The sequence below is a fragment of the Sinohyriopsis cumingii genome, chromosome 15 (assembly GCF_028554795.1).
Source record: "Sinohyriopsis cumingii isolate HCF-2022 chromosome 15, ASM2855479v2, whole genome shotgun sequence".
Classification (NCBI taxonomy): Eukaryota; Metazoa; Mollusca; class Bivalvia; order Unionida; family Unionidae; genus Sinohyriopsis; species Sinohyriopsis cumingii.
In genome coordinates, this window is record NC_142975.1 from 29,996,752 (window position 1) to 30,023,975 (window position 27,224).

The 27,224-nt window shown below is 37.9% G+C and overlaps 1 protein-coding gene across 1 annotated transcript in view; it reads left to right on the top strand.

The window, feature by feature from the left end:
• Positions 1–27,224, top strand: part of LOC149781478 (uncharacterized) — a 430,415-nt gene that overhangs the window by 82,935 nt on the left and 320,256 nt on the right. Inside the window, exons 8-9 of the mRNA XM_089934971.1 lie at positions 13,323–13,512; positions 18,541–18,672. Coding sequence (XP_089791097.1) covers positions 13,323–13,512; positions 18,541–18,672 — 322 coding nt within the window. The remainder of the gene's footprint in view (positions 1–13,322; positions 13,513–18,540; positions 18,673–27,224) is intronic.

Below are 27,224 nucleotides of genomic sequence, written 5' to 3' on the forward strand. Positions count from 1 at the left end.
TACATGTACCACTATGGTTAATATTATATCATTTACGCCTCGCGAGAAACCACATTTATTCCATAAAGCCGAGAAAGACTCAAATTTTAATCCATACAAAAGGGTAAGTACATGTAATCCAATTAGCCTTACTGCTGTGTTATCATAAGATGTCTGGTTTAGTTACTCTGATAATTGTTAAGATTACAATTATTGAACAGTAGTAACAGCTGAGAAGTGGCAACATCGATGTACAATAGACAAGTCAGCAGGAAAATGGTTTGATAGCCATTATGGCTTCCCTTAGTAAGATGTTGAGCTTGTTCACTTTGATAATTAGTGACTATTACTACTGACAATAATTGTCAAAATTACAAATCCTAATGGCCGTGAGGTCAAATCTGCGTGATGTTATGGTACATATCGAAGCCGTTTTGGCTTCTCTCACTTAGTATAAAGAAATGTATAAAAACAATAGGGTACCAGACTGCGACTAACGAATCACGTGACAACATCACTTCCTTTAAAAACACATGGCAATTTGTTTAGATGCATAAAAAAATTGTTTTATCAGTATTATAGTTGGCAACATGAATAACTTACTGTAAAAAGATTAACATGTCATCGAGGAAAAGAAAAATTCTCAGTTTAGAAGAGAAAGTGAAAGTAATTCAACTGACTGAGAGGTGGGGGGGGTCGAAGATCCTTGCAGAAAACTATAATGTCGGAAAGACTCAGATAAACAATATCATGAAAGATAAGGAAACACTTCTGCAGAAATGGGAAGGTGAAATGGACAGATATAGTAAGATTGTTTGAGCCAGGAGATATTTGTATCCTGATTTGAATGACAAGAAAAAGCAACAATTTTGTCAGTTGAATTGGGATATGACGACTTTACTGCAAGTAACGGTTCGTTGCACAGATTTCAAGTGCGACACAATATTAAGTGTTCTGTCCTTAGTGGAGAATCAGCTGATGTTAATAATGAAGTTGTTGAAGATTGGAACAAAAGACTATATATGGAGGGGATATGACAGCAAGGATATTTTTAATTGTGATGAGACGGGTTTATATTTTAGACTTACCAACAAAGTGACAGATAATGTGATTTGTAACATAATTATAAAGACAGATTTAAAACTATATCAATGGTTATTCATAACATTCTTTTGAAAATGATGAAACAGTTTGTTTTACATTTATTTCACAACATGCATGTGATTTTTTAATGAAAATATTAAATGTTTTAGAAATAAATGTACTTGAGACTTTCTTCATATGTATTTTCTATTTGCATTTGTCATCCCCCTCTAGAAAGGCCACCCTCATTATAAGGCCACTTCCCTGCTGCAATAAGGGTGGCCTTATAAGAGGGGGACTACTGTATATTGATCATACTTTTTACACCCAAATTACGCTTTTTTGTGACTTATAATAGCAATAATTACACTCACACCTCTTGGGGGGGATGGCATGTATGTAATCATGACTGCCTTCCATTGCAAAACATACTGTAAATTCACTGTATTTGTTAGGGTAGCATTGGTTTTAGATTTCCTGGTTCATTTGAGCAACAAATTGAAAAACCCAATGGACAACAATCCACGTGTTGAAGAAATTTTGGAAAACTCCATTAGCCTCGCTACCCCTTGATCCATCAAAATCATATCTTTTAATTTTAGTTCAGATTAAATGTTTTGCAGAAGCATGACATTTGACACCTGCAAAAATAAATGAAACGATAGCATTATATCAGTTGTTTCCAAGTACAATAGAAAGTAATAGAAATTGACGGTAGTTTGTTTTCCTTAGCTTACTTATTAACAGAAATGCAGCAGAGCTGTTTCACTGGATGCAGTATGGTAAGGTCCTGTGGATGAAACAGAATCTTGGATGTTCTGGACACAATTTGATCTGATTTGACACAAAAGAGAACAGTTGGCTGAATTATATATTCAAGTAGCAGGTGCTATGCGGTTGCCATTTTAAGTATTAATCTTGATTGCCAGCTCATGTTGCCATTTTTTTAGATCAACTGGTACAACTGTAAGTCTGTAAGCAACCATGATGATGTCACATGACTTGTGACATCACCTGAAGCAAATTGGTGGTGAAACTCGCCCTGCTAATTGAAATGATTGCTCTGCAGTCCCCTAACACAAGCCTAACACAAGCTGCAAGAAAACATGCCCCTTTAGGTTCAAGAGCTCAAGAAACATGCCCCTTTGGGGTCATGAGATCTTATAAAATGTCTCACTTTGGGTTAATGGGCTGGAAAAAACATACACTTTCAGGGTCATGAGTTGTTATAAATTGCCTCACTTAGAGATCATGAGCTAGAGAAAACATGCCCAGGTTCAGGGTCATGATGAACCATAATGGTTTAGTAGTTGCAAAGAAGAAGATGAAATTAGCCTAGTTAAATGAAATGACTGCTAACACCAGATGTAGTTGTAGTGTTTTCCAAACAAAATAAATCATTTTTGGTATCTTTGATGATCCTCCATTAAAAATATTGGCATGGTAGAATCATTCATCCATGAAATAAAGCATTGCTCTTGGAAGGAGTCGCTGACATGTAGTGTCCAAATGAAGGAAACAGTGCTAATCCAAGTCTGATTGTCTTTTACAGGAGTCTTTAACAGAAACAGACACACTGAAACTAATGGAAAAACTTCAAAAACTTAATCATTAAATAAAAAAACCACAAGATAACCTTCACTTCAGACTTGTCTACTGACCAAATTATGTGGCCGATGCGTTATCTCACGGTTCCCTTAGGGTACAAAAGGTTCAATGAAAGTAACCATTCTAGTGCAGTTGAATCTTAGATTGGAAGTACAATGAACACCTGTGGCCTACCTTCTACAATTAAATTCAGATTTGCTTAAAAATTTTTTGTAATGTTCATGTCAAATATCTCTGATCTTTTACAATCATAGTTGCACCGTCCATCTTGGAGTGAAGGTGCATTTTCTTCCAAGCTTGATACATTGAGATCAGTTGGTATTTTTTCAGTTGCTTTAAAATTGCAGGTGGGCTCAAAATTTCAATAGCTTTTAACCAGTTGTCACTCAATTGGAGTTGTATTGGGGGTGAAAAATTCATTTCTCTGGTAGAATTCACGCTAGAAATACAGTTCCTATACATATTTTGCAACCATCTGCCACAAAATTTTGCTTGTATCATGTGATGATGTTTAATGCACCAAAACCTGTTAATAGCGGATTAGCTTAACATTGCTTTAACTATTGTCATGGTTAGTGCATCTTTGAAAGTCTTTGAACTGGATGGGTTGTCTTGAAACTCCTTGAATTTTGACTAAGTTATTTTTTACCTTGCAAAATCTTTTTAACTGTTTTGAAAAACTCTTTGATATTTCCCATAATTTTGCTCAAACTACTTTTATTTTTCTGAGAGAATTCAGAAAGTTAAAAAAAAAAAAACTGTATCATTTTGTTATATTCAATAGTTTTATTATAAAATCAGGAATGAACAAATAACCAAAATGAAATAAAACTGGGTGGATCGAATGACACGTGACGTGGTTACCATATTTACCATATATGATGGGATGCCATATTTATTGGGACACCATAAATTAATTTTGAATGTAATTTTTTGTGCATTGTATGTTCTGGGATACATTATTTTTTAGAGTTATAAGTTGTGGGACACCTTTTAAATCATTTGAAAATTACATCTTGGAAAATGCATACCAACTGAAATTTTATTTAAAAAAATATAAAACTGTTTACTTGAGATAAAACTCTTTAATTCACTGCAGCAGCATCTTGTCAACCCAACTCTACACCTGCACTTGTACGATCCATTCTTTCAGTGCATGATATTAGTTTAGCTTTCTCAAGCCATTAAAAATTAATGTGGAGTGGAAACTGAAAGGACTAAAGCAGATTTATAAAAAAAATCTGCACTTGTAGTGCTAGTTCAAACACTTTTAACCCTCATCTTATCGTCAGTCCATCCAGGATTGAGATCAAAGTACACTAGAATTTCATCCATGTTATTTCTGGCCTTCAGGAATTCATCAGATGATTTTATTTTCTCCAGATCTTATGGGCAAAGCTGGGTCATCGATGTCTGTGCATGAAGCACTATATTGTGTTATTTTAAAAATTGTTCCATTGTTTCAATTTATTTTCAAAATTCCAGTGAATACCAGTGAAAAGGAACAAAAGTTAGTTTCCAGATCTTAGCCGAAATCCGTATATTAAAAAACAAAACAAAACAAAATCGGTGCACTTAAAGCAATCCAGAGGTGGCTTCCAAGGTCGACTTGCTTTGTAAGAAAATAACCATCGTATTGACATCTTTTTTTTTTAAAAAAAGGCTCAAAAGTATCCAAGGTAGGCTTCCAATGTTGGCTTGCTTATTAATCAAAATAACCTTTGATGTCCTGTTGGTAAGAGGTGTTAAAATAAGGGAGTCCACAGCTTCCACTAAAGAGAGATTCTTAATACTTGGTACATAGGTGTCTGAGAAGGAGAAATTCTTGGTACTTCTGGTGTTGGGAAGTTGCCAGCTCCCAAAAGCAAGCTCTGCCTTCCTGGTGCAAAGTAAGCATTGCCAAAAAGACCTGGAATATTGTTGAAGGAGATCTTGTTAGATGGAGTTCTGTGAACAGAGGCTGTCCAGTACATCATCTGATTACTCATTAATAGGTAATCAGTGACTGGTGACCTAGTGCTTGGGATAGGCACCAGGTGCGAGTGTACTGGGAATATGTCAGGTGAAAGTCATAGTGGGTCTTTCACTGGGTACTGGGTATATCAGGTAGTACTGTTGTGATGATTATGGAAGGTCTGTCATATGTCAAGAGCACAGAATACCATAGTTTTCGCATATGGCACTGGGTGCTGATAACCACTAATAGAACGATTATCACTAGCTGCTGAGCATTGGACACCATGTATCTGGCATTGTACAGCAGTTACCAATCACTGTGTGATCTCTTAGTATAATGTATGATGACAGTCTTTGGGTTTTCACTAATAGTGGTCTGAAACGGGCTACACCTCCTTTTTTGATGTTCCCATTCAACCTATATGGAGCTTAGCGATTGCCACCACCTGGTAGTGATTTAGTCTTACATTCATTTCCAAATGTGACACCTTTGATATTACATTGTTTTTGTCCCTTGGATTGACAGACTAGGCATGCCCTTGATCATCTTGTCTTCTTTGTCCCTGCTATAGAAGGAAGAAAAAGGTGACTACCATTTGTGGCATTCCAGTGCTGAAATGGAATCACTAACAAATATTTCAGCGAGAGAGGATCAGCCAGCTAGTCCCATCCCTCAAGTTTCTTTTGGAAGATTGATTCAAGACGGAATCAATCATCTTGTTCAGGAATGTCGTCAGGCCATGCTGAGCTTTAACTTCCACAGCCCATAGAAAGTTCCTGCAGTTTATTTAAGACAGGAGGTCTTCCCATTTCAGGCTTTTCCATTTGACCTTGATTCTGCTCCCAGAGGCTTCACAAGGGTGGTGGATATAATACATCTGCAACTCATTTAATAGGTCTTTAGTGGTTCCCATCCTCCAGGCAGTACTTCCAAAACTGAATACAGCATGACTCCTTCACCGAATTAGTCTGAAGGATCTCTCTCTCTGTTGATAGATGGTTACTCATCCAGGCCTTTTCTGATTCGTAAAGGAACAGTCCTTGTTCCTTTTAACAGACTCTCACAAATATTTACTCTCTTAGCATGACAGAAGAAATAGACTTTGTTGTCTGCTCATCTCTTCACAGTAATGGACTTAGTTGCCCTGGGAAGGCTTTATTTGCTTTTTGGATACTGGAGACAATTGTTTCAGTCAGATACAGATAATATTTTGTCCAAGTGGGGCTTGGATATGTGTTTTAATATTTACTTGTCCATGTGGGGCTTGGATATTTGTTCTCATATTTACTTGTCCATGTGGGGCTTGGATATGTGTTTTCATATTTACTTGTCCATGTGGGACTAGGATATGTGTTTTCATATTTACTTGTCCATGTGGGACTTGGATATGTGTTTTCATATTTACTTGTCCATGTGGGGCTTGGATATGTGTTTTCGTATTGACTTGTCCATGTGGGGCTTGGATATGTGTTTCATATTGACTTGTCCATGTGGGGCTTGGATATGTGTTTCATATTGACTTGTCCATGTGGGGCTTGGATATGTGTTTCATATTCACTTGTCCATGTGGGGCTTGGATATGTGTTTTTGTCCAGTTGGATTACACTTTTTCCTCACCAGGGGTTGGCATGTATGAAAACCAGAAAAAAGACAATTCCTTGAGATGGAGTAAGCACTGATATTTCTAGATTTCGTGTAAAACTGAGAGATTTTCAATCATAGTCTATGTATTTTGTGAACAAATGTGACAGTCACCATCCATATTCAGTGAGTCATCAATATAAACCCTTTACCTCATGCAAGCGTCTTTGGACACCTCCTCACCATTTGCATCGAAGCGCCTTTTAATGCCTCTACAGAAGTCGCATGAAAGCGCCTTTTGACGTCGGCTGTAAACATCAGTCATTTTTAGCTGGTTTTCGTAGCGCCACCTTTGGGGAAAACCCCCTGTTAGATACTACATTCATTTCTGTGAATGACTATTACATCAGATCACGTGGTCACTGTTTATGTAGTGGTTGATATCTGCTATTTGAAGTAACTGGGTCATAATCTCCACTCCCCAAAATGGCGGTCGCAGATTTCATTCAGTACTTAGATTTCACGATTAGAATCACAACTATGAAAGAGTCAATAACCTAGGTAAAGGTTCTGATATTGATGTAGGCAGCAATTAGTTTTTATAAATTATCAAATTCAGATGACTTAGTGATGTAGATGCAGACGAAAAACTTGTAAATTTCGAGTATGAGAAATGGCAGCTATGGTTGGTTAAACGGCCTCACTGACATGACGGTGAACGAGTTCTCTCTTGATTTTAAAGCACATAAAAAATTCTTCCATGAAAAATAATTACACAGCTATAACAATCGGACTTTACTCTTACATTTTTCCACATATAATAGATGTGTACCAAAAATGTAAAATGGTTAAAATTGCTGTTAAACGTAACATACACTACATTGCTTAACAGTTCACAGGCAACCGTATGCCTATGGAGTCGACTAGGTAACAGGTGTTCTATTTATAGCGTGCTGCACTTTGTAACTATGCTCTATGAGGTAAAGGGATAATAGGAACACCTAATGCACTACTGTCTAAATAATGCATAAATGGGTTTCTGTATCTTGGTAAACAACCTTGGAACAGAAGAAAGCCCAAAAGGTAAACACACAAACTGAAAAATTTGACCATTCCAAATAAACTTTAGCAACTTCTGATAATCTTTGTGTATTGGAATACTGAAGTAAGCATCCTTCAGATCAATAGAAGTAAAGAAATCATTTTTCAGGATGAGATCTAAAACAACTTTAAATGTTTCTTGTTTGAAATGTTCATAATGAACGTATCTATTCAATCGTTACAGGTTGATAATTGACTGGAATTTTAAGGTTTGGGAACAATGAAAATGTTCAAAACAAATCATTTATTCTCCCATTGGGATGGAAGCTCCTTTGTATAGAAGTTCACTGATTTCATTGGTAATAATGGTTCTCTGATCATCGCAAAGAATTTATTTTGGAAGGAGGAATGGAAAGGCATGGAATCAAATTCTATTTTGTGCACTGTTTGCAAAATTGATGGATCATGAGTGAAATTATTCCATATAGCAGTACAGTGTTTAAGCTTTCCCACAGAACTTACCTATATGGATTTTAATATGGGGTCTCATTTGAGGGGGGCTGGTATAAGCATATCTTCTGCCTCTGTTGGAATTCTGGTATTGATACCTGTAGCATTTTTTGCACTGTAGGGTGGAGGCTAAAATCTTGCCCTAGTATTGAATCTTTGACCTCTCATGGGTCAACTGCCTCTAGCACTTATAAAAATGGCCTATATTGAAACCTTTATAAGTCTGGGCATAATTTTCTTTTGCAATTGTAAACCCAGTGTTATATCTTTTAACTCACCTAGCCAATTTTCACCTCAGCCCCCAAAGCATTGATGTTATGGTGGCATTCATATTGCAAAGATTGGAATATTTTCTCTTTAAATGTGGTCAGATCATATACCACCTGAGTGATAAATGGTGTAGTACCTGACTCGTGAGAGTAATGGCATCAGAATTTAGGGTTTTTGCTTCATCATTTATTGCAATCTGAGACTTTAATAATTCTGCTGATTGGACAGTTGGCATAATGCCTGCAGCAACAAGGTTCTGTATATCTATAAAGGCTTTGTCATAAACTCTTTTGCTTAGGTCATTCCAGATTTCTTGATTGACAAGTGGTGGACACAGAGAAGTACATGCAGCATTAATCAGCTCTGCCAAAGATTTAGAATTGGTTCTCCTTTTGGGGAACTTTCAGTTTGAGTAACTGCCACAAACTATCTGTATTGCTGGGAGACTGGTGGTTGTAATCTGGTTGTAAAACATCAAGGGGGGTGTGTGAGGCCTGGGCCTGACGTCCCGCTTGGCAAAGGAAAGTGAAGCATCTCTCATAGCCTCTCCTTTCCATGTGGTGATCGCTGCAAGACCAACGTCTCACTCTGCTGGGCAGGAGGTTACTTGCATATGGCCTCTTCTACACTATTGTGTCCACAACAGCACCTTCACGCGGGGCCCTCTCTTTTCACAGACCCTGCTGTGTGGTGCGACCGAGTGCCCGGCAGTATAACTGGGTGGGCAGACTGGGCTCATTTGCCTTGGCAGGCAGTTCGTCTAGGAGAATGAAACTCTGATTCAAAACCCACCAAGTCCCATCCATTGGATGATGGCTCCACTGCCTTGTGGATATCTTCGAGAGAAGGAAAGGCTATGGGAGTAAACCCAGACAGAAAATCCGGAGTGGAGCCCCCAAGGCAGCTGGTTGTCGACTACGGTTTCCTTCCAGCAGCTCCTGCATCCAGACTGGTGCCAAATATCATGCTCAGCATTCCTTTGGACCCCACCAGCAAGGACTAGAGGGGGATCCTGATGTCTGGGCGGCCCAGGATCTCTGTACTCCATGTCCAGGCTTGCGCCCTGGAGAGGTCACTTCAGTCTTGCTACTGAGTGAGGAAACAATGGGTTATAAGTCCCACCCGATTGGTGTAGGAAAGGGGTGCCATGAGTCAGCTTCGACGGTGGGAGGGATCATCATGTCCCACTGGCTGACTACCACCTGCCTCAAGCTGGGCAGCCCCCGATCAATAAGGTGTTGACCTGCCATCGTCTGCCTGCTCTAGTGGGTGTCTGGAGCTCACTGTGTTGCTCAGCATGACAAGCAGACAGAAATTCCACACCAGACAAAAGAAACAAGAAACCAATAAAGAAGACTCAGTTCTTCGATTTGCAAGCTGGAATGTGCGCACCATGTGCACAGGCATCTCCAATGACCTCAGGGAAGTGGATGACACCAGGAAGACGGCCATCATCGATAGAGAACTCACCAGATTAAAAATCAGCTGCCCTCCAGGAAACGAGGCTCGCCTCTAGTGGCTCCCTCAGAGAGGAAAACTACACCACGTTCTGGAAGGGTCGAGAACCTAAGGAGCCCCGCCACCACGGAGTGGGCTTTGCTATCAAAAACAATTTCCTGGCCTCGGTCGAACCTCTCACAGGGGGCACTGAGTGTCCCTTGTCCATCTGCCTCACCACTGCTGCAGGTCCTGTCAACATCATCAGTGTCTATGCCCCCACCCTCATGTCTTCAGAAGACACAAAGGATCAGTTCTATGGCCAGCTGGATGAACAGATCAAAGGATGCCCCAAACACGAACCACTATTCCTCCTCGGCGACTTTAATGCCAGAGTAGGTGCGGACCACGAGTCATGGCCTACCTGCCATGGATATCATGACACTGGAAAGACCAACGAAAATGGTCACAGACTGCTGGAGCTGTGCACCCACCATGGCCTGTGCGTCACAAACACCTTCTTCAAGTATAAGCCACAACACAAAGTGTCATGGAAACACCCCAGATCTCATCGCTGGCACCAACACAACTTAGTCATCACCAGGCGCTCTGCCCTTAACAGCGTCCTCTCCACCAGAACCTACCACAGTGCAGACTGCGACTCCGACCATGTCCTCGTGAGCAGCAGGGTGCGACTACAGCCACACACACTACACCGCTCAAAACCAAAAGAACGCCCTCCCATAAAAACTGCGCAGATGTCGATCCCTCCAAGGTGGAGGAGTATGTGTCCGCCCTGGACAAGGCTCTCCAGGACCTACCAGAGCATGATGCAACGGCCAAGTGGAATGCCATGAAGGGTGCCATCTACAGTACAGCCATGTCCACGTTTGGCAAGAAGGAATGACCCAGCCAGGACTGGTTCAACACACACCTGTCAAGGATGGAACCAATAACAAGAAATGTAAAGCCTTCATAGCTTACAAAAAAATGCCCTAATGAATGGACGCTTGCTGCTCTCAGAAGTGCCCAAAGCAACACCCACCGCATCGCTAGACAGTGCATGAACAAGTACTGGCAACAACTGTTTGAAGGAATCCAGCACAGTGCGGAGTCCAGAAACATCCAAGGTATGTACAGTGGCATCAAGAAGGCTCTAGGCCCTACAGTGAAAGGGGTTGCTCCCCTGAAATCTCTGATGGGAGAGCTGATCCCAGACCGTGGGCAACAGATGGCCAGATACGACAAAGCACCAGGTAGTGACACCATCCCGCCCGAAGCTATCAAACGTGGGAAACCAACATTGCTTCAACCACTGCATGAGCTACTTTTGCCTCTGCTGGGAGGAAGGAGCAGGCCCCCCAAGACATGCGCAATGCCACAATTGTGACCCTTTACAAAAACAAGGGTGACTGCAGTGACTGTATTAATTACAGAGGGATCTTGCTCTGAGCATCATTGGTAAAGTGTTATGCCCGCATCATACACAACAGGCTGCAGTTGCTGGTGGACTGTGTGTACCCGGAATCCCAGTGCGGCTTCAGAGCAGGCAGGTTGACGACAGACATGATCTTCTCCCTATGACAACTCCAAGAGAAGAGCAGAGAGCAAGGTCAACCACTCAACATGTTCATCGACCTCACCAAGGCCTTTGACTTGGTCTCAGTAAGATCAATTGCCTCCCAAAACTCCGCAGCATGATAATCTCTTTCCATGGAGATATGAAGGGAACAGTCCTGTATGATGGATCCTCCTCAACCTCCTTCCCAATTAACAGCGACGTGAAGCAGGGCTGCATGCTGGTGCCAACCCTTTTTGGGATCTTCTCCCTGCTCCTGTCCTATGCCTTTGACTCGTCCACTGATGGCATATATCTACACACCAGGTCCAACAGGAGGCTGTTCAACCTGGCATGACTGCACTTGAAGACCAAAGTGAGGGCTGTGCTCATCAGGGAGATGCTTTTTGCAGATGATGCTGTTATTGTGACCCACACCGAGGAAGCCCTCCAGAGACTGGAAGACTGTTTCACTGATGCCTGCATGCAGTTTGGGCACACCATCAGCCTGGAAAAGACAAATGTCAGCGTGCAAGATACCACCATTGCCCCTTCCATCAAAATTGACGGTGTCACCCTGGAAGCAGTCAACAACTTTACCTACCTGGGGTCAACCATCAGAAACACTCTCTTGCTTGATATGGAGCTGGACAGAAGGCTTGGAAAGGCAAACACCATCATGGCATGACTAACAAAGAGGGTGTGGGAAAACAATGCGCTGACAGAGCACAACAAGGTCCAAGTCTACCAGGCCTGCATTCTCAGCACCGTACTATATGGAAGTGAGACCTGGAGTACCTACATGAGGCAAGAGCGCCGGCTCAACTCCTTCCATATACGGTGCTTAAAACACATCCTGAAGATCAGCTGGCAAGACCGTGTCCCACAAAGCAAGATCCTGCAGCGTGCAAGTACCCCCAGCATGTACTCCCTGCTGAGCAAACGCCACCTTCAATGGCTGGGACACGTCCGACACATGGAGGATGGGAGGCTGCCAAAGGACATCCTATATGGAGAGCTGGCCACTGGCACAAGAAGAGTCGGCCGCCCCTCACTCCATTTCAAGGATGTGTGCAAGAGGGACATGAAGGCATGCGACATTTCACCCAATGGCTGGGAAGTGCTGGCAGAGGACCGAGGCACCTGGAGACTGACAGCAAGCAAGGGCATATCAGTCACTGATGCGAGGAGAGGCCAGTTGGCGGCAGAGAAATGTGAGAGAAAGAAGAACGTGGCAGCAACCACAGTAACTCAGACTTCCCAGTATGTCTGCACCAACTGCAGTAGGGATTGTCGCTCGCGTATAGGCCTGCACAGCCACAGCAGGTGATGCCAACACCAAAGAGACAGACAACACCCAAGGGTGCTATTCACATGGTCTCTTGAGACTGAGTCACCAGTCACCAGTGATGATGAAAACATCAAACAGTGCCCATTTATTTTGCTACCTGTAACAGATTATTTATGTCTCTGAAACTGGATATCTTCAACTGTCTGACATCTTGATCGTTTTAGGTTGCCATAACAGGCTTGTGTTTTGTCACTTCTTGAATTTTAGTCAAACAGACTTCAATGTTGTTCTCTTAATAATTTTTAGCCTTGTTTCTTTGACTTCTAAACTCCTCTCAACTTGGAGGAAGTTGCCTCAACCTTGCAGATGGCTGCAATATCTTCTGGGCCAAAACCCGAAAGTTTCAATTTGGACTTGAGGTTGGTAATTGAGAGGACTTTGCCCTTAGCCATTGCAAATAAACAAAAAGGAAAAGGAAAAATGCAGCAAATTAACAATTGTTGTTAGGACTATGTCCTAAGCTGGCTGCAACACCACCACAATACCAAACAAATGACCTATTAAATTCTTACTGCTCTGCTGCAATGCCAGAAAATCTATGAAATACTTCATGCAGGTGTCCTGTTTATATATGACACATCATGTGACTGATAAAAAGGTTCCTTTTCTTTGAAGAGCACCTGTTTCTGCCAATGGCAGAATATCATGCTATGTTTGCATGTGAGGCCAGAGGATTTATGGAAACAAATGGGCCACTATAAACTACCTTGCACAGTGTTTTCAAGTTTCATTAAATTTTTTCACTGTGCTTTAATTCCAAACTGTTGCATGTGTGTGTAGGGATGAACTTACATCATGCTTAAAAATGTTGATTCACATGACCAATTTCTCAGGGTCTGTTCATTGTTAGATAAAATTTGTTTTGCACAGACTAGTATAATAGAAGTGAGGTTGTCTGAAGGAGATCACAATCTCTGACAAATCAGGTTTACATTTTTGTTTTTCAGGAGGTAACAGTTGCAGCTAATCCTGGAAATGTCTGCTTATCTAGGGACAGTACCTTTGTCACAAAAGAAGGTCAAGGAATATTCATGGGCTCCATTTGTGAACCAGTAGCATCAGTTTCCTTAATATTTCAAATAGTTTCGAATGAAACGTTGATTTCCTCAGAACCAACAATAGACCTTGAAATCACAAGTAAGTATTTTAATGTAGACTGTTTGTGGGGGATGATTAGTAATTATTATACTGCAAACCATTATGCTTTTGACCTAATTATTTGCATTTTTTCACCAAAGTACGTCGTATGCTTACCTGTATATAGATAGTGCATTTCCAGTAAATATAATAAAGCTATAAATAGTTTTTTGTCATTTATATTATAATCTTTTAAATTCCACTCATCATAAAAAGAATACAGTTCAGTAAGCGTCGATTCCAGCCCCCAAATTAGCAATGAGTTAAAGTGCTTGTAAGAGTATTTGTTATGTTATGCCATATCCACTAAATATCAACTACAAAATATGTACATGTGATATACTGAAATAGCATGAAATTAACAGTTAATTTTGTTCCAAAATAGGCCTGTGTTCATTTAGAACCTAAAATTTTATGCATGATCTCACAGCATACAGTAATCACACTAGATGTCAGAAAAAGTGGATTATGATAAAAGAGTGCACTGTTAAGATGGTTTGTCAATATGACCAAAGAATTTTGTTTATCTAGCAATAGATAAATTCCAGTGCATTTTATATCAAGTTTGAGGCTTCTTTTCATGATCCCTCTGAATTTCTTCACCCCAATCCCAATGTTGTATATACAAGTTTAAACAGTCAATAATTTGGAGGAAAAAATTCACCAGATGGTATATTTTATTGCCAGTATGGAAGATAAATCGTAATTTGCAACACTGGCAAAGCCCAGCAATATCTCCGCAAAAACTTTTTACACTTTTTTTTATAGTACAGTGAAACTCTGCTATAACGCGATAATTTGGGTCCAGAAAATTGGATCGCATTAATATTGGGGTTGCGTGAATGCGTTTTTTTTTTACAGTATTGTACTATTTTCAGAGAACAATGCATTGGCACATATATGTGTATTCACGTCTAATATATAAAAGATCGGGGTATTATCAGACGAATATTAAATGGAATGCAGTAATAAGACTTATTCAGAATAATGGACTTATATTATATTTATAGGTTATTACTTTGCGTTAAATAGTTTTACTAATTTTTATAGGTTTGCCCGATAATACATGTTGACATTATATCATAAATAGGGTATCAACATAGTGCCGTCATAGCATGCATTTCATCCATAATGCATGTAATTCCATTGAAGAATTGCACACAGATTTAAAATATTCAATAATTTTGTCACAGATCATTGTGTCTGAATTCATTGTCTAATATATAGCACGAACAGAGTATTAACACCATTTACTTACTGTCTGATATCGTACTGTCATGGCATGCAGCTAATCCATAATACATGTAATTCCATTGCAAAAATTGCATACATATTTAAACTATTCAATAATTTTGTCACATATCAGTATGTGTTTGAATTCAGTGGGAAAAATTAACAGCAAAATTAGGTTAAGAAAGACAAAGCATATAAATGGTTCATTGCATTCCAGGGTCTATGAATGGTGTCTGTACAAATTTCATGCTGCTAAAATTTTCTCATATGCATTTCCGTGTACCTTTATCAATTGTAAATAGCCAATAATTAGCCAATAATTAACACTTGTACGCCTATTCGTTTGAACAACTGCAGCAAGAATAATTAACAATCAACACATACTTTCAGTATGCATATAACTTTTACTTCAGATTTTGTGAACATCGAAAGAAACGTGATAAATACTAATCATTGCACGAAGTACGCGAACTCTTCCCCAAAATGATAGTTTTACACACTATTTCTCGTACTTTAACCCTTTACCTTATGCAAGCATCTTTGGACGCCTCTACTCCATTCTCATGGAAGCGCCTTTTGACGCCTGAAATTCGAGTAGGAGACACATTTTGAAAGCTATTTCTGAATACATCCAAAAACACCAACCTCCAGGTGATCTTCCAATAACATACTGCCTAGTTGTGTTAGAAATATCATTTTTTATTGGCTGTTTGGCTCACACAGGAGCAGAAGGGTAAAAGAGTTTTTATAATTTTTATTTTGTTGATAAATGGACCCATTATTTTCGTATAGAGACCACTCTTTATTTCAAATGCCCATCTTATCCTACTTTTTGCAAAGGTTCATCTGTCTGTCTGCAGTTCATACTGGTTTGCCTTAGATCTGAGACCAAAAAGTCTAAAATCCAAACACAAAATCTGATTCTGAACACTGGCAAATTTTGGGTAGAAAAAAATTATGTCAAAAAAATAACATTTTTCCCTCTTCATTTCGTAGTGCAACTAGAAATACCAGATTATTTGGTATCGTTGTAGAGCTACATCTGTCCACCTTTGTATAATACCACCCACTTTAGTCTAACATGCATGACCTTGACACTACAGAGCTCTGCAGTAGGCTGCAACCTCCTGCCACATTAACTCATCGCCAGGGCTTAATGTGTTAGATCCCATGAGGCTGTTGCTACCTCCTGGGCCTACCTTAATCACTCCTCCTTGGAGGCTATCATGAAGGCTGAGAAATGGTGTTAAACTCAAAACAACATGGTTCTTTGCTCTTACGAGTTACAGGCTGTTTGCTGTTCAGAGAAAGAGTACATGGGCTCACATCAAGTGCACATGTACACACACGCTTGAAAGAAGGAGAAATTTTGGGGTTTGCAGCAAACTTTGTTTGACACCATTTGGGTAGAGCAGAGATGATGCTTAGGTGCAGCATAGTGTAAATCACACAAAATTTGTCTTAAGTCATGCACTTGAAGACCAGTGAAAAACAATAACTCCTGCACAATAATTTAAAATTGCACATGTGAAAATTTACTATGCACAGTACATGTATACAGTTTTTATTCAGCTGTACACCCATAAAGTCACAATACAAGTCATGCTGGTAGTAGTATCATAGCGCTTGTCACAACATGTCTGTTTTCATAACTGTTTATGCATCTGGGTTCTTCATCTTCACATCATTTGTGGTTAAACTAAACTTGATTAACACATTGAACTCTGGAATAATGATTCTGTCAAAGTTTGAACATTGCATCAAAGAAGTTTTAGAATATGAGTGACCTAGAAAACACAAAATGGCTGATTCCCAGCATGATAAATCATAAGATGCTGATTTCAAATACTGGTTGATGACAATTTATTTTTAAAGTTCAAAGGTTTATCAAATTATTGAAGCTGGGAAAGTGTTAATGGGCATGCCATTGAGTGATCTTGGGCACGCCATTGAGTGATCTTGGGCATGCCATTGAGTGATCTTGAACCAAAACGTGCTGTTAAGTACAAGTCCAGTGATGGACAAAATCAGACAACATGTCTGACACCCCCCCCCCCCCGTTTTAGTGGTATTTCAGTGTGTAGAAGAGACAGAATACCAAGCTGAATTAAAACTGAGACAATATAAAAGTAGAGTGCAATTTTCTCTTGTTTTCCTCACTACAGTTGAGCACTGTGGGATCTTGTGCTGCAATAGGATATAGCCCTATAAGCGTTAAGATAAAATTAATAAATAAGAATCTAAAAATAAAATCAAGTACTAGAGATATTTATTTGATCAAAATACCTCTGTCTGAACAAGCATTAATTGATTTGAAACCTTTAAATACAGCATTATAGAACAGATAATAAAACGGGCATTAGTCAGTAAAGCATTAATTCAAGAAAGTAAAACATAGCATAGCTTATGTTTGTAAAAAATCTTACTTTGGAGTAGAAGTATCCAAGGGACAATACTTGTGGGCTGTGGAAAATTGTACATAACGACCATAAAGGAAGAGCTTCTAACCCTTTTCCAGCTTGCTAAGCTAGCTACGGATATGCTCTTTCACACATTAACCCCTGAAGGTTTTTGTAGTTTTTTGTCTGAAATTCGAGTAGGAAACACATTTTGAAAGCTATTTCTGAATACATCTGAAAACACCAACTTCCAGGTGATCTTCCAATAAAATACTGCCTAGTTGTGTTGGAATCATCATTTTTCATTGGCTGTGTGGCTTGTGCATGAGCAGAAGGGTAAAAGTTGGAGTTTTTTTTTTTTTTTTTTGTTGCTTAATGGACCCATTATTTTTGTATAGAGACCATTCTTTATTCCAAGTTGGAGTTCTTTTTTTTCTTTTTGTTGCTTAATGGACCCATTATTTTCATATAGAGACCACTCTTTATTCCAAATGCCCATCTTATCCTACTTTTTGCAAAGGTTCATCGGTCTGTTTGCAGTTCATTCCCGTTTGCCTTAGATGTGATACCAAAACGTCTAAAATCCAAACACAAAATCCGATTGTGACCACAGGCAAATTTTGGGTAGAAAAAAAATCTGGTCCAAAAAATGAGCTGTACATCTGTCTGCCTTTCTATAATACCACCCACTTTAGTGTATCATACATGACCTTGACACTACAGAGCTCAGCAATAGACTACTACCTCCTACCACTTAAACTCATCACCAGGGGTTAATGTGTTAAGACAACAGTCTGTGAAAGGGGGTTGTCAGCACAGAACAATATTGATACACAGGTAATGAACAGATTCAGCTCAGAAGCAATCAACAATATGTTAAAGATTTTGATTTCAGTAGGACTTTAGCGGAGAGCACAGAAGCTGGAAGAAAGAGATATTGATGTTGAAGTGCTAGGTAACTTTCCAACAATGGCCATTTCCTCGTTCCCCTCTTGTTTGTTCTACCTTATTTTTGACAAGGGGGGAGCTCCCCACTTCAGATAAAATCCTTTCAGCATCTCTGTTGGAGGACTGTGATAGATGTAAATGAAGGTGGAGTTGCTTCGATATATATAAACCGTATCTTATAATGTATATGAAAGTGACTAATATGAAGATTTTTATAAATCAGTGTTAAGCGTTAGAGTTAAACATATTACAATGCCTCAAAATACATTTGTATTCATCCTCTACCAAATATACTGGCCCCTATATATACCGGGTAAACTGCCATGTTCTGAGAAATGGTGTTAAACCCACACACGTACACTAAACATCAGATTTCAATCATTTTGTGAAACTTCAGATTTTTTTCTTCTAATGCTAATATTGTATGTACTCTTTTTTTTTTTAATAGATGAAATTCATTTGGCACACTTCATCAACTTGAAATACACAGGCGTTGGACTTAATATTGGAGGTGACCATGACAGTTTTGTTCACTTTTGCAAAGATGATATAAACTCAGGAAAACTGGGTTTATTAACAGGTAAGGGCTGCTGAGGAAAGAAACAAAAGCTGAGGATTGAAAAGCAGTTGCTTAAATTAAATTACGGATCATGATTATTGTGACCACTGTATTTGTTCCATGTTCTCCATTAGAATTAATATTATATTGGTTACCAGACCTGCCAACCTTTATGCAATAAGATATAGACTTTTAGAACAGTGTCAAAATGTAAAAGAATTGAATGTTGCTGTCAAGAAAAGATATTGACTTGTCCATATTTGTTCTGGATTTTGGTGTTTCATGTAAGACCCAGTTTGTCAGGGAACCAGAGAAACTTTACAAGGGGTATCTCAGGCATTTTAATTTACCTGTGTCCATGGAAAACAACTTTAATGATCAAGGTTTTATTTTTCATTATAACATCTGGAAATATTTTTGTTAAGAAAGAAAACATGCCTGGAAATGTTGTTAAAGAAAGAAAACTTGTCTGGAAATGTTAAAGAAAGAAAACATGCCTGGAAATGTTGTTGAAAAAAAGAAAACATGCCTGGAAATGTTGTTAAAGAAAGAAAACATGTCTGGATATGATGTTGTTGAGACAAAAACATAGTGAAGGCTTAGTGGACAATTATCCTCCCAAAACATCCGAACAGCTGGCACAGAAGTACAGACCAACCCACCCCAAGTTTTCAGATACTTGTTGTCAGTTACATTTATTGAACATCATGTGATGCTCTGAGTATTGTTTTTGTTCTGAGAAATGATTGCCACATGAATGAAGCAAAATAAATTACATCTAAAGTTAAAAGATCAAACAAGAAGTCATTGTTTATTCTCCTTTGATGCACATGCATTTATCATATTTTCTATCGTTCTCGTATGGTTTGGCACATTTGTGTACTCTCAAGTAGCACATTATAATGTATCTATATAATACAGTATCTATATAATATAGCTGTATCATCATAAAAGGGTGTGTTGTGTGACATGTTCGGGCACAGTTTCCAAGGTCAGTGACATCATTATTTTAGGTTGCAGTCACTGTCTCTTAAATGCTGTTCCAGTAAAACATATACCCCCCGGAGGAAGGCACTTTCAACTTCAACCAACCCACAACAGAAGCAATTAAAAAAAATTATGATGTACCATCAGATACGTTTTTAATAAAAAAACACTACCCCCCTACAGAAGCATATTTTTAAACATAATTTCAGGCTATGGATTTGTGGACAGTAGAAGCTATTTTAATATTGGGTTGGGGACAGAAGCGATTTAAGTGACAGCTGGCAGGAGGTAATCGACTGAATCTACTGCATATTTTTATTTGTATTCATTCATTATAACCAAGATTTTGTCCTTTTGTTTGTCTGTCGGCCATGTATGTCTCTGATACTGTGAAATCACAAATTTTGATGGTGGCTTATTATTTGTAGATGTCATTGATCAGTCCCTTAATACCTACTAATTTAATGTCCATGAATACAGATTTTATAATAGGGATTTCTATTCTAATACAGACATCATGAATTGTTTTGCTATTTTTCTTTGTTCTCAGGCATGCTGCTTTTGATTAAAATAATAGTTAAATCTCGTATTGCTTTAAATGTGTGGTCAGATAATATGATTCCTTGTTATTATTTTTTTAAATAAATGTTTTAGTAAACTTATAATACATAATTTGTCAGAAACAAACCTATTAATGCCTGTGGAAGTGATGTTGCATTATTTCTGCCTACTTTTACACTATATCATTTCTTGTATGAACATATATTTCAGTTACCGATGTCTTATTTTTATGCTTGTTGTAAGACTAATATAAAGTTAAAAAAACAAAAGAAATATAACATGTCAAACATTTTTATATCATTAATTAGATTTTTAAAAATGGATGAAAGTCAAGGAATCAACATTTTTCGTAGATTACTCATAAAATCAATGTCATTGCAGTTAACTGTATTGTCAACATCATAATCATCACTGATGGTCTAGCAGTAACATTCTGCACTTTCAATCCAGTTGTCACAGGTTCTGTCTCCCACTTCTAGTCTATTATATGAGACTTATACCTATGGCCTGAGGGGCTTTCAGAGTGGTATAAGATGCTTGTCTTGTGATATAGATTTGAAGGGCTTCCATGGTCAAGTGGTACAAGATGCTTGTCATGTGATACTTGCCTCCAATGTGTAAATGAGAATGTTGTCAGTTACTTATGGAAGGTCAGTGGTTCTACATAAGTGGTGCTTGGCATCTCAGAAGTACTTGCAGTTTCTTCAACAGTAAAACTGGTTGCCATATATAGTCTTCATCTGAAAATGGTGTAAAGGCCATAATGATCTACAAAATAAACATCAAATCTACAGAGGCTCCATGTGCCCAAGTGTATTAATGGGCTTGCTTTTACATCACTTGCACATCTCACAGAGTGTTTGTCACAAATCAACCAGTTTGGGTTGGTGGTCTTTCGGGGTTCTTCCTTCACCTAATATATTGTAAAAAAACCCACTAAAAAACAGACCTAACTAAATCAACCAACTATCAACTGTGGCAACAGTAGCAAAGGTACTAGTCCATTTTTTGCCACAGCTGTATGATTCTATAAATTTTGACTCTAGTAATTTTTGTAGACCTTGGAATATTGTCAGTTATACCTTTCTGACAGTTACCAAAAAGTTGTCATGGTGAGCAGATGAGATGGAGAAGTCATAAGCAATCCTGCATCACACACTGCCGAAAAGTTTACATTTTAGCTCACTTAAAGTTTCTCTAACAATGTCCATTCTTCCAACTAGAACTGTTATAACTTATTCAAGCTATATTCACCAATATCTGGAGATATGCATCTGTAATAAATATTTGTAACAAAGTGTGAGAATGCATCACTGTTTTTTTAATGATACATTTGAATTGAGGAACAACCAGAATCAACAAATTTGTCACTTACTTTTCCCGCTACTATACTAATTGTCGTGAATATGCATATCAGTGTGAAATGCAACAGGGAGACTAAATCAAAGATTAAAACCTCTACATTTCTGGCTGTATTCTGTTTGTATTCCATGTTTCCGCACAAAGCTCAAGAATTCAGGACTCGCTGTACTAATTCAGTTTCCACTGTAAACCTGTGCAAACACAATGATATTAAAATTCAGTAACTTAAAATTTTGAGTGCTCATGATCATCTTTGTATCAGTATATATAGACACATCTATGACGACAGCTTTTGTGGAAAGAAAACCATAACAGATGCACCATTTTCTGGACCAAATTTAAAATGTGTGCTTTCAATACTGCACCAAAGAGTCAGCTGCTGATTTCAGTAACGAGTCTTCCAAACTCGGGTCTGTAAAGGGTGGAAATTATGTTAATAAAACGATGTCTCTCACTTTTTTCAGTTACAAGTAGGACATGCTCTCAAAAGATCCTTTTTACTAAAATCTTACTTTTCATTATGACAACCAATCAGGGACAGTCAAACCCATATATACTCCATTTTATCTTCACTGATTTATATTATAGTTCTTGCTCTTTCATATTTGTAGCGAGTCCTCCAACAACTTTCAGTGGTTGTAAGCCTTTTTTGACCATGCTCACTGGACACTGTAAGATAATGTTCACGTAACAGAAATACCATGGGATAACCAGAGACCAATAAAATCAAGTAAAATAGTCAAGTTATCTCCCCTACAGGGATGCTGCCAGGACTTCAAGATTTACTCTAAGCTTAAGGCTCTACTGAAATCAAAATACTGAAAGAGATGTCATCTCTAGTTGTATAGCGATTATTACTGTGATGTCATTGGGCATGGTCACATGGTTATGGTGGGGTCTTGGTTGGAATGGCAGAAAGACCATAGGCTTACTTCATTTTTGGCAGATAATTAAAATGTTGAAAAAATTAAAATTTTTCTACCAATTCAGTTGGACTCGGATTATATATTTGATTCATAGTCAATGAACAGGTTCTAAAATTGATATGTTTATTTTGGAGCCATGTTCCTCCATCAATTCAGAATTTGAATATACCAAAGGTGAAATTAGTACATTTGCATCCTAAATTACTATCATGGCTACTTCAAATGTTATTTAATGTGAGACTTTAATGCCAGAATTGATAGCTTCAGTGATTTTTGGGTTTAAAAAATGAATTTCTTCTCAAACAACTCAGTTTGGTGCAGATTACATTGTTTTTTTAATGATACTGTGAAAATTCTTGATGTGTAAAAATTGCACAAGAAACGAACATCAGATCAGAAAATTAACACCACTGGGAAAATGCTGATAGGAATATGCAAAAATAATATCATTTAAATGGAATATATGGTGACAATACGAGTGCTGGTTCAACAACTTTACGTCTTGTACAACTATTTTTTGTTTCTAACAACACTGTAATATGGCAATAATTTTTGCACACATGAAGTTGACCCACTATTTACTTTAGTCCCTTGCTAATTAATAGTTTTAGATTTTACAACAAAACTAAGCACATTTTACCTTTTGACAATAATACATGATCATAAATATTAAGATTGCAAGAAAATAGAAGTTACAATTTTATTAAAAGTACTGGTACCAGTAAGACTAAAGCAGATGGTAAAAGAGAATCAGGATGAACAGATTAGTAGTGTAGTAAAGAATCCATCTATCAGAATGACATCAAGTATTTTGTCACCAATTTCATCATTAGTTAATGACATTACTTCAGCATGTTGTGTACTGGATAATAGTAATCCAATTTGTAATACCAATACCAAATGATGATTTGGAACTAAGTGTCAAAAGGTCTGCAGAAAATATCACCATGATCAAAATATAAATAGGAAGAACCAAACACAAACAGGACAAATTTTATCCATCTTGCTTTGAGTTTACACAGATCAGTCAGTCTCTTATGTTTAATGTCATTTAATTTTTGCACATAGCATGTACTTCATTTGGTAATACATCTGCATGATATGAAAGTTTGTCTCATTCTTTTGTTGCTATGGTGGTTCTGCCAACTAGAGATATACACACACTTAATTATGTTGTATGGAGATTCTCTATGAGCATTAATCTGCTAATTGTTTCTCAATTTAATATGATTCTCCTTCTCTGTGTATGAATATTATTCTTTGCTGAGAACACCTTTCATTGCCTGCTGTCTGAAATGCATATGCATAAACTAGCTTGAACAAGTTACTGTTCTTTATGGTTGTGCAATTGTCAACATCTCACAGGTATGGCCCCATGGGTATTCTCTCTTGGATATCTCTGTTCCAAAAAGAAAAGTTTTCCAGAGGTCTCGCTAGGATTTTAAAACTATGAATCCAGGACTCCCGTTTTGGTAAAAATAGGAGTCCCACCAGCAAAAGTTGCAGTCCCCTCCCAGAAAACCATGCAAATAGTAAGAACTATTGGTTGCCATTGAGTTTAATTTCTACATTCTTTATAACACTGACATATCTTTTGTTTGTCCATCAGACTGAGTCTGAATTTTGTGAATCCAAGGAAGGTCTTATTCAAAGCACTAAGCTAGGCATCACACACTTTCTTACACTTGGCTACTGTTCCATCCAAACTATCAGTTCTAGCAACTTTAGCACTCCCCTTAACCTCATTACAATCTTTGTTAGTTTGCCATTGAACCCCAAAATACTCATTCAAGTCTAAGTCTCAACATGTCATGATTCCAACGTCACGTGCACTGCTTATTCCGCTACACTCAGAAATGAACACAATAATGAAAGCTCAAGTTGTTATAAATAACCACATTTACATCTCTGGGTCTTTCTGCCTCTGAATTTAAGCACTGTAAATATCAGTAGATTTTGATCTTACTGCCCAGCTATTGCAGCATGTTCTTTTGATGTACTCTTATAATGGTGACATGTAAGGGGGTGGGGTGGGCTTTCAGCCACTAAATTCTGTCATTGTAAATATCAGCACAGCTAATTGATCAACACATTTGGGAAAATTGAGCAGATTTCCCTGAGGTCTTTAAAAGTCTTTGAAATTGAAATAAACTCTAAACATTTTAATTTCTTTTCATAATCATAAATAAAATTGTCCAAGGTTGTTAGATTTGGATGTAGTCGAGTTTTCCTGTTTTTTTTTTTTTTGATGACCTGTTCAGTTTCATTGCCGCCGCAATAGCAAATGAGCATTTGAATTTCATCATTAAACAATATTGTATTATTTTGCATTCGTTGTTTTCTCATATAACTTTTATTCAAAATGTTAGCAAAAATAGGTCTTGGAAATCTGTGTTTGTAGTGTTTGAAATTTTGGGAGAAATCTTTATATTTATCATTCAGAATTCTGCATGAACCCTGCATTTGTAAATATTTATCCTTCCATGTCAGACATAGTTCATTACTATCAAGATTTGTTCATTTTTGACATGAGATAAGTAATATTTTAGTTTTACCAGTATTTGCCACCTTGCCATTGTATGTGCATCACTTGTCTGGTTTGTTTAAGGCAACCTGTGAAGATTTTTCCAGTTCATGCTTTGCGGTTTGGATGTCTGACAATGTTGTGTCATCTGCATAGAGATCTGTAGACGAAATTGAGTTCACTAGTAAAAGTGGAAGGTCATTAATAAATAATATAAATAGTAATGGACGTAGAATTGAGCCTTGTGATACTCCATATCTAATTGTTCAAGACAAAATATTTATGTAAACATGTTGTGTTCTCTCACTTAAATATGAAGGTTAGCCATCTAATTGTGCTATCATCACATTGGTAAATATTTAGTTTCTTCAGAAGGATTTCATGATCCACCATGTCAAAAGGTTTCCTGAAATCTACAAATACAGATCCTATTTTACTACCTTGATCAAGTGCTTGAAGCCATTTATCAGTTAGCAAGATCAAGGCAGTCTCACATGAATGTTTCTGTCAAAAGCCTGATAGACTAGGGTTTTAACAGCAAACGTTTGGTTAAGTATGACATGAACGAGCCATGGACATGTTTTTCAATCAATTTTAACAACTTTGGTAGTATTGAGATTGGCGGGTAGTTGTCAGCAATCACCTTTAGAACCAGATTTGTGAATAGGCATTACTGTTGCAGTTTTCCATATTTTGGGAACAGATGAGGTTGCAATATTTAAATTGATCACGAATGTTATACTATCTGAAATAGCTGAAGCAGAAGTTTTAATGAGTGCTGGACCATTCTTATCAAGTCCTGTAGCTTTCTTGGTATCAAGTTCAATTAGACATTTTTTAATAAAGTTTTTTGATACTGGTGGGATAAGAGAAACATACCTCCTTAGGGATTTTGTTGCTGCAGAACTTTTTCAGTTCATTAAAGTTGTTTTCTATCACTGGTTTCATTTGTTAGGGTTGGCAGGTCTGGTAAACTTGAAAACAGATCTGTTTTCTTTAAGACATCTCTATATGTGCCCTTTCTAGTTTCTCCTTCTTGCAATGCATAAACCAGAGATTCTCTGTTAGCTCTGATTCCACTAGGACCTGTCTTTCATGACCATTTATGCTGGTGGATGAATAGCTAGATCACTGACTGGGGACTTCATGCACCTGACCCAAATTTCACTTAGCCATATGTGATAAGAAAAGTGCTGTTTCAGGAACCATCAGTACTTGTTCGGTTTCTGTTTTATTTTGTAGATATCTGACATGATGCTTTTTTTTCGAGTCATGGTAGTTCATTTGGTAGAATGTCAGACTCATAATTGATGGTTTGCAGGTTTGATGCCCACTTGGGCAAGCTTGGGTTGACTGCCACTGTGTATCCTTGTGAAAGGCACTTGGCTCCCATTTTCTTGGCTTGATGTAGCCAATAACATGTTAAAAGTGCTGCTGTTATTTTCTGGGCTGGTAACTGAAAGAACAAAAATAGTTTATGTGCAATAATATGAGTTATGGATCACAAACCTGGACCAGATGGGGATAACATGCTCTTAGTTTAAACACAGGGCAGCATTCATGGGACTCTTGGTTTTATTGTTACTTTTATTAAGTGTAAAGTTTATTTCACTATAATGTCAATCAAGGTATTGTCAGTCAATCCGTATTATCGGACAAACCAATAAGAATTAGTAAAACTTTTTAATACAAAGTAGTAACCTATAATTAATATATTATCATATGTAACATCCGACCTATTCCCGTCCATTATTTTGAAATACGATGATACTCTAATCAAAAAAGGTAAACAAATTAATTTTGTACTAAAATGAGTGTTTTGCAACACTTCTGGTTTATCAAATAGTTACTTGAAAAAATACTCCAGACGCAGTTTATGAATCCGACATGGTATACACCAATTCTTGTTCCATTTGACTGAATGTCTCCTCTGGCACCTGAATTGAACTTATTTTGATTGGTGATAAATATATAGGGGTACACCCAAAAGGGCTAGTATCAGATGTTTGAAAGACAGTAAAAGAAATGTAATGCATGGATCAATTTTATTAAATAAACACTGTTGTGAGCAACTACCTGCTGAATGCGACCAGCAACCACATTGTCCTGGCAAAATATGTATTTTGACTCTTTTTTTATGAACGACCGCATTGGAAAAGTGGGGATAAACTCCACTGAGCTTTATTTAATCTAATAACCGATTATATAAGAAA